The sequence below is a fragment of the Callorhinus ursinus genome, unplaced genomic scaffold, assembly GCF_003265705.2.
Source record: "Callorhinus ursinus isolate GAN/ISIS: 27379988/994484 unplaced genomic scaffold, GSC_fseal_2.0 scaffold1156, whole genome shotgun sequence".
In the NCBI taxonomy this organism is placed as follows: domain Eukaryota; kingdom Metazoa; phylum Chordata; class Mammalia; order Carnivora; family Otariidae; genus Callorhinus; species Callorhinus ursinus.
This window is the reverse complement of record NW_027398211.1, coordinates 1-8,272: the sequence shown is the minus strand read 5'-3', so window position 1 is coordinate 8,272 and position 8,272 is coordinate 1. Positions and strand designations below refer to the sequence as shown.

General features: G+C 66.6%; 1 protein-coding gene across 2 annotated transcripts in view; it reads right to left on the bottom strand.

Moving 5' to 3' along the window:
• MAN1B1 (mannosidase alpha class 1B member 1) overlaps nucleotides 1-5,681 on the bottom strand; it is a 10,376-nt gene extending 4,695 nt beyond the window's left edge. The window contains exons 1-8 of one of the 2 annotated variants that reach the window (XM_025865841.2): nucleotides 5,417-5,680; nucleotides 4,727-4,835; nucleotides 3,932-4,047; nucleotides 3,115-3,269; nucleotides 2,719-2,828; nucleotides 1,707-1,892; nucleotides 883-1,031; nucleotides 288-476 (exon numbers count right to left, since the gene is read on the bottom strand). In XM_025865841.2, the coding sequence (XP_025721626.1) occupies nucleotides 288-476; nucleotides 883-1,031; nucleotides 1,707-1,892; nucleotides 2,719-2,828; nucleotides 3,115-3,269; nucleotides 3,932-4,047; nucleotides 4,727-4,835; nucleotides 5,417-5,527 (1,125 nt within the window). In that variant the 5' untranslated portion in view covers nucleotides 5,528-5,680. Of the gene's footprint in view, nucleotides 1-287; nucleotides 477-882; nucleotides 1,032-1,706; nucleotides 1,893-2,718; nucleotides 2,829-3,114; nucleotides 3,270-3,931; nucleotides 4,048-4,726; nucleotides 4,836-5,416 lie in introns of both variants that reach the window. The other variant, XM_073890605.1, reaches the window with a different exon arrangement.
• Nucleotides 5,682-8,272: the final 2,591 nt, after the last annotated feature.

Here is an 8,272-nt window from a genome sequence, read left to right as displayed (position 1 = left end):
CCCCCCCCGCCCCCAACCCCGCAGCATGTGGGAGGCCGTTGGCTGGCACCCTGAGGACACGGGCCTGCGGCAGGGCAGGGCCGGGCGGGGACTCGGCCCCCAGACGCCGCCTCGACGCCCCGGTCTCTGTTCTCACTGAGAAAGCGGGATCTGCCGAAGAGAAACGGGCAACGAGAAAGGAAACGAGAGGGGGGTCTCGGGGCGGCCCAGGGTCGACCCGCACGCGAGCCCGCACCTCCTGTGGCGAGCCGGCCGCACTCCTGGCCAACGGCCCGGCCCCTCCGTACCTGAAACTTCCTACTGCCCGTGAGGCGCGAGAGCTCCCGGAACTCCAGCTGAATGCTTGTGACCTCGGCCACCGTGCTGTCCGAGGTCCAGCGGGGCGGGTGGGCGGCCCCGGTGCCGATGTTCACGTCGGAGTAGGGGATCTTGGAGGGCGTCTGGAACGCAGGCATGAGCCGATTCCCAAAATCCTCCTGATACACGACACAGCGAGGAATCAAGGCTCCCTGCCGCACGGCAGCCTCGCCTCCGTTCCACGACGCCAGCCCGTCCCCCACCTCCGTCCAGTCACGTGGACACGGGACTTTGCTGGCTTCCCGTGGCCTCGACACTCCACGGCAGCCAAACCGAGCTGGCCTCGAGGATTTCCGAGAGAGGTTCCCTGCAAGTCGCGGTGCCCACAGGCGGCGCGATGCCCGCTCACGCACACGCGCGGAAACCAGGCTCAAAGGGATGGGAGCACGGAGAACTGGGAACTGACAGCCCCCTCCCCCGCCCTCCCCGAGTCCCGGGAGCCCAGCGACAACCGCCCGCACGCTCACGCTCGCTCGGGACTGCTCTCCCCGCAGGCGTGAGTCCCCCTGGCGCCGGGACACTCACGGCCTTCTTCAGGAAGAGGTCGTCCCCGGACAGGTGGTAGGCGCTCAGAAGCCCGCCCAGGATGCGGATCGTGCTCTCAAACAGGTTGACGTCCACGTCTTTCTGAAACCGCAGCTTCTTAGACACCCACTTCCTGGCCTCTTCAAACTCTGTGGCACGGAAGAGTGTGGGGAGGGGAGCGGGTCAGTGGTCCTAGTGCGCCCCCGTGACCTCTCGCTCGGGAGGCCCCCTGCATTCTCGTGTCGCTCTTTCTCCCGCAGGCTCGCCGCGTCGTGTCCTGCAGCCGGGGAAGGAGCCGTCGCGTCCTCACGCGCACAGAGAAAAGGGAGCCGGCGGCGTGCGCTCGAGAGCACAGGCGGTCGACGGTGGAACACCGCAGTACAAAGGGCCGCGTGAGTAATTTAGCGGGAAAACGGACTTTATCAATTCAGAAACAACCAAAGACCCGCGATCTCCAAGCCACCCGACCTGCGAGGCGTAAGCAGGCCGTGAGGGAGAGACCCGGGGCACCGAGAGTCTACCGGATCCCGTGCCACCTCCCGCCACAGAGCCCCTTCCGGCTGCAACAGAGGATCCGGCTGGAACCGCCCCTGGACGCCGCGGCCCACGTCCGCAGCGGGTGTCCTGAGCGTCCCCCGGGGCGCCCGACGTCAAACGGCAAAGCAACTGGCCAGGCCCAGCACGCCCGCTGCCGTCACCCACGCGAAGGGAGAGCGCGCCCGATGGAAACGACAGCGTTTACCCCCTCCCGCTCACGGCTCGCTCGCTCGCTCGCCCTAGAGTCACCCAAGAACTTGGCCGTGTGCTAGGGAACGAGCAGGTACCTTTTCTCAGACCTAAAATCCACATGGTATCCAGGGCGTCAATCAGCGTCAGGCCCAGGCCAAACCACTCGCTGAAGGACCTGGACACGGGTTTCAGCTCGTCGTGGCCCCAGGCGAACTTGCGGTATCCGGCCCATGCGTGGCGGAAGGCATCGATCACGGCCCTCTGACGCTCGTTCGGGGAAGCTGGAAGGAAGAGAGCAGGTCACCGAGACCGGCCCCGGTCAGGGTTCACACAGGGCCCCTGTGCAGCCCCAAGCTGAATGGGGCACGGTGAGGGGGCGCCCTTGTCCAGCGTAGGGGCAGCAGTCGATGGTGCTGAAGGTCGGGTCCTCACGGCTGGACACGTCTGCCAAGGCGGCGAGGCCTCCAAGGCCTGCAAGGACAGCACGGTCTCTCGTCTGCCTCCACCAGGGGCCCGTCCGCCTCCACCAGGGGCCGCGCGTCCCGGGTCCGGGCTCCCTCGTCCCCCTTTCTTTGGAGGCAACGGCAGCTGGGACCAGAGGGCCACAGCCTGGGCCCTGACTTGGGTGAGCTGGCGCGAGCCCCGCTCCACCAGGCACGTGGCCTTGGCCGTGACAAGCCTACCCTGGTTCTCTGATCTGTGGAATGGGGATACGACCGGCGCGTGACCTCAGAGGGCACCGTGAGATCCGGAGCAGACAGGCTGCACGGGGCTTACAAAGCACCCATGCCCAGAAGGCCCTCCACTACAGGTGCCACCACGCGAGACGCCGCAGACCTGCCGGGAGAGCCCGTCCGGCCTGAGTGGAGACGCAGAGGGGTCGGCTGTGTCTCCACATTCCCCAGGCGCCCTCCCCCTGCCATGTCCCGTGGCACAGACCCAGGCCGGGAAACAGGGAAACGAGTTTCCTGCCCACACGGGCGGCCCGTGGCTGCAGCGAAGGGCCACCAAGGAGCCTTGCGTCATCTCCCAGGCTCTCTGGCGTCCGCACACCCTCTCCGTCAGAATGTCCAGGTGAGGCCCAGCAGGGTGCAGGTGGGGCCTTACCTGCTTGGTTCTGAATCCTGGGGGCCTGTGAGGAAGGCTTGTGGGGGGCCTCTGCCTTTCTCGAAGGAAGTTCGGTGCCGGGCTGCGGCTCAATCACCGCTCCCCTCCAGCTTCGGGGAGAGAAGGAAGAGCAATCAGCCAGCTTGAGGGTGGAGATGCAAAAGCCCAAGGTCCCCGCCACCTGGTGGGCCTCCCTGCTGCCCTCCACTCCGAGCAGGACCAAGCAGAAGGCGGGGCCCGCCCCCACCAGGGTCCCGCTCTGGATCCTGCCTGCTTTGAAAGCAAGATGTACTCTAGACGTCGTGCTCATTCCCCTCCTCTTTGGTTTTCAGAGAACGTCAGATACGCGGGCCTCAGCGTTTCTGCACGTCCAGCCTCCTCTGGCGCTCCTCGTACCTGACCACTGTTCTCTGTGTGTTCTCTTCTCGACGAGCGTCGCCCACCGCCTCGTCCCTCCGCTGGGTGTCGTCCTGCCTCCGGTCCTCGGAGTCTTTACCGGGGGCTCGAATCTGCAGGTTGGGCGGTCGCCGTCGGAAATGCCTCTTAGGCTTCTAGATAAAAATAAGAGTCACCCGTGAAAACACTTCAGTTGCCTGCGGGCTGCTCTTCCTTTTCCCCTGAGATGCTCCCCTATCAGACCCAACCCCACGGACTGTGTGAACTGGCTAGCAGCACACGGCCCCAGAGGAAATTCCTTTCGTTTTTCATCACAACACGCAGATTTGGCCAGGAGATCCTGACTCGCCATCTCCTGGCCCCGACCGACCGCCATGGAGACTGCGCCAACGGGCTGGCGTGGCCCTGGATGGCGGGTTAAACTCCTGGTCCGGGATGCTTCCAGACTGTCACAGTCCCTAAAGGTAGCAAGAGAAGTTCAGGACACGTCCCCGTGGATGGAGCCGGAGAGAACACTCTCGCGGGCCTGGGCCCCGGGACTCCTGCACTTCATCCTCGAACGCCGTGGCAAGGGAAGGGCGCCGGGTCCAGGGACGGAGGGCGGGGGCCCGGGAGCAGCCAGTCCTCAACGGAGGGCGGGCGGGAGGAGGCGCCTCCTCCAGAGGACAGGAAGGAGGCCCCCTTGGGATCGGAAGAGGGTCACACAGATGGTGAGAGAAAGAATGCTTCCCCGTCTGCTTGAAACACCACACACCGTTCTGAAACGCCCGCGGGTCGGACCCCGGCGACGACCCCACGTGCAGGTGATCCAAAGTACCTGAGGTAAAACCCCTGGGAAGTTTTCTGGATTAGCATCTGCTTTCTGAGGAGCTGGCAGCACGGGCGGATCCGCAGGTCTCATCTTCCGCTCTTCTGCTGACCGGCCGTTCACAGCTAAACAAGAGAACTGGTTTGATCCCCAACAGGCCACACAGCCTGGAGGAGGTTCAAAGCGTGTCACAGAGCACGTCCAGGCAGGCACGGTTCCTTATGAAAGGACGTCGTGAGACCCGGGGAAGGTCACTGAAACGAATCCAAGGACGGCCACAGGGAATCACACCTTTCTCAAAGCCCTTGGCGGTTCTGGGCCTTGACCCCAACCCACGCCCCACAAACACATGCCCTTAAGCTCTTCCCTTCCGGGGACTACGGAGGGTAGCAAGCGGCCCACTGGCTTGAGCCACCTGCAGCGGCCCCTCAGCCTTCCTGCTGGACGCCAGCCAGGACCTTAACAGAGAAATTCACCAGGATTCTCTAGGCGCTCACCGGAACCCTGCCCGGGCCTTTCCAAACACACGGGAACGCGCGTGAGGAAGTTCACGGGGTGCATCTGGACCGAGCTTGCGACCTCAGGACCTCCACTTCTCTGCGAGGCAGAGGGGATGGAGATGCCGGGGCTTAACACCAGACACTAAGGGAGCAGCTGGACAAGGGGAAACTCTCATCCGTGTTCTGGCCACGCGGATAAAAACGCTCTACCCGTTGACCTTTAAGGTGGACTGCCAGACCCTTCTGCCCGGTCAGCCCTCGGTGACACACACACATCACGCTAAGGCACCCGAGCAGCCGATACCTCTCCACTGGTCAGCCACGCTGAGGTAGGACACGAGTGCACAGAGCAGCAGAAGCGTGAGCAAGAAGAGGATCGCGTTCCGCTGTAATCTCGACAGCTGCTTCCATTTCTAAGGGGGAGGACGGAGAATGAGCCTTCCGACTGAAAGCGGCACAACCGGGAACCTCTCCAACCGCTGCCAGGGCAGAGGGGACAACCAGGAACTCCCCAGCCCGGTTTCGGCACCGGGGGAGCTGCCCTCTCGCCAGCGACGGGCGAGCCGCCGCGCGGGCAGTGCAGAGATGCCCGCACGCGGCGCGCGCCGGCTCCGGCCGCCGGCGGGACCTCGCACCTGCCCAGAAGCGGGGCGCGGACGCCCCGCAGCCCGACACCGCTGGGCACACTCCAGAGCGCGCACAGGCTGGGCTCCTGCCTCGCCGCCCCGAGGGACAGCTCTCAGCGCGGGAAGCCGCGCGCCGCCCCCACCCCGCGGAGCTCGGGCCCCAGAGAGCGCGGCAGGCCGGCCCCATCGGTCCCTGGGCCGGCGACCCCGGGACCCCGGGACCCCGCGACCCCGCGACCCCGCGACCCCGGGACCCCGCGACCCCGGGACCCCGCGTCCCCGGGACCCCGCGACCCCGCGACCCCGCGACCCCGCGTCCCCGGGACCCCGCGACCCCGCGACCCCGCGACCCCGGGCTGGACCCTCACCCTCCAGCACGAGCGCCGCCGCCAGCTTTTGCTGCCGTCGTAGCTCTGGCCGAGGCTCAGCGTCACCGAGATGAAGTCCCGATGCGGCGCCGGCGGCGGCGTCGGATACATGACAGCGGCGGAGGCGGCCCGGGCGGCCCCGCCCACTGGCGGCGTCAGGAGGCCGGGCTCGGAGAGGGGCCGGGGGCTTCGCTGGTCCCACACCCGCGGGCAGCCATCGCAGCGCCGTCCACACCCCGCCCATCGCGTGCGCGGCCAATGCGCCTGCGCCGCGCCCGCCTCACCCCCACTGCGCCTGCGCCCGCCCTCTCGGGCCCAGCGCGCGTGTTTACTTACCACTGCGCCGGCGCACGGCCGCAGCGTGACCGCACGCCCTCAGCGCTTGCCCGCCCGCGCCTGCGCACGGCTGTCCCGCCGGCGCGCCGCCTTGGCCTGGGCCCGGGGCGCTGTCCCCGGGGCCGGCCGGCGCTCCGCGGAGGCGCGGAAGGGCGGAACAGGCCCGTGGCGCCGAAGGTCTCCCCGGCTCCGGGCCCTGCCCGGAGCTTGCCGCCGCCGCACCTCGAACTCGGCCCCTGCGCGGCGCTCTGCGGGCCCGGCTCCTTGGGTGAGCCCGCCGCCCCGCGGTCCCGGCGGCAGCATTTCTGCGTGCGCGTCCTGCTCGGCACCTTGGCTAGTCGGAGCCTGCGCCGGAGAGAGCCTCGTGCGCTCCCGTCCCGTTCCCTTCTAGAGACCGCCGCCGCAGGTCTCCCCCCACACCCAGCCCCGCTGGTGGCGCCGGCCCTGCCCGAATGCCTCCTTCCCTGCACGTCCCGCTAGCAGGGAGACGGTGGGACCGGGAGGGTGAGTCACCAGCCTCCCAAGCTGAGAGTGCAGGAGCCCTCCCTTGGAGCGCTGGCTCGGGGGGCCGGATCTGGGTCGCCCCCCCCCCGGGTGTCTGACCCCCTGGGTTGTCTCAGGCCGCCCTGAGACCCTGGCGGAGAGCTGGGCGGGAGCGCGAGGGGATTCCTGGACTGCCCAGAGCCGGAGCGGCTCGGGCTGTGGACTCTTGTTCCCTTGCATGGACAGAGCCGGGATCTCCAGGTCGTCGTTCCCACGACATGTGCTGGTCAGAAAGTGCACTCGCCAGGCCAGGGGTCAATCACGGCCTCTTGAGTTTATTGGAAATCCGCCCTCCCCCCCACCCCCATTCTGTGGGAAATCAGAGAGTTTGGCAGTCTTTCAAAAGCCAGGGGTGTCGTGATCGGCTGTCTGGGGTTAGAGGCTCTAAAGGTAGCCCGAGGGACAGACAGCGTTGTGGGGAGGGGCCCGTGCTGCCTCTTGAGTGCCCAGTAGGCACAGGAACGCACAGCTGTGAGAAAGCACTCCGGGGCGCTCCCGACGTGCCTGGTTTGGTGGCGCCCCACGATCTTGTAAGCTGCCAGTCCCTCGGGACACGGTGAAGGGCCCCGGGGACCTCTCTGTGCTATATTTGAAAGTTGATGCAAAGCTGTAATTACTTTAAAATAAACCGTGCCCTTCAAAGCAAGCTGCTTCAGTAGTCTTTTCCACCTAGTGTAGAAAAGAGGTTTCACGGTTGCTCAGCTGTGACGGTGAGGAGCAGCGGCTGTGGGCAGGACCCTGGACCTGGACCTCCACCTTGGCCGACCCTCCTCTGTCCCGGGCCCTCTGCTTGCCTGTGGAGCAGCTGGGATAAGGGTCCTAAGGCACACGGTTCAACTCTGAGGTTTGCAAGGGGCTGGCAGAACCTGGGTGGGAGCAAAGTCCTCCCCTGGGCTTTGGGCGTGGCCCTCCCCTGCCCTCTTGCCCAGGTCAGGGTGCGTGGACGGGTCTCCCGCCCCCCGCAAGCTGCTGGGGGAATCGGCTGCACGTGAACCCGCTGTCCAGGGAACGTGCTCCCCCTGGGGAAAGCACAGCTTGCACGGGGGTGTGGGCTGCCGTGGAAGGGCTGGGGGCAGGTGGCAGGTGGCCAGGTTTGGCAGCAGGCTGCAACTCATGCCGCTGTCCACGTCAGTGGGGAGGTTGGCACCCCTGTGTTGCTTTCCGGAGGGGAAAGAAGGCAGGGGGGCCCGGAGCAGCAAGGCCAGGCAGGGGCTCAGGGCCTGGGCCTGCAGGTTTCCCCCAGCCTCTGTCAGGGTGCGGGGGTGCAGCGCAGGGCTCGTGGACCCATAGGTGAGGCTGTGTCTCCCTCCAGAGAGCACGGGAGGACGTGAGCACCAAGATCTGTCGGAAGCTACTGGCAAGCTGGTCGAGGGCTGGAGCTCCCTGGCTGGTTATATTTCAGCTTGATGAACCACCACGTGAGGCCGCTGGCCTTGGTGCTGCTGGTTCTTGGGGGAAGCACGTACAATTCAGCAGCCTGGACCAACCGCAGACGTGGCCGAGGAGCCGAGGCGTCTGAGGGAACTTGAGAGGATCCAGCTTTAGGTGGGCAGGCTGTGTGCGGGAGGGGGGTGGTGCGAAGTTGGGGGGCTGGGCTGTGAACCCTCCCCCAGCCTCACCGCAGGTACGGTTCAGCTGCTAGAGAGGGAGGGAGGGGGCCCCACCTTAGACACAGCGCCCTGTGAGGGAGAGACACCGCCCCCCTCCCTCTCGTTGCCTCCTCTGTGCGTCTGCAGGAAAGCTCGAGTGGCTGGCACTCCTCAGCAAGCGGATGTGCGTGTAGGGCTAGATGTGCCATCGGTCCTCCAGGGGGGCCTCTGTTCTGACCGAGGACGCCACACCCCTGCCTCCCGCCCAGACCCCACAGCCTGGAGCGCAGACAAAGAGCCCTCGTTGGTCCCCAGGAGCCTGGGGTCATTTCTGTCCTCGGTGCCGGTGATGGGAGGGGCCCCACCCCGGTGGAGGTACCCGTGTCCG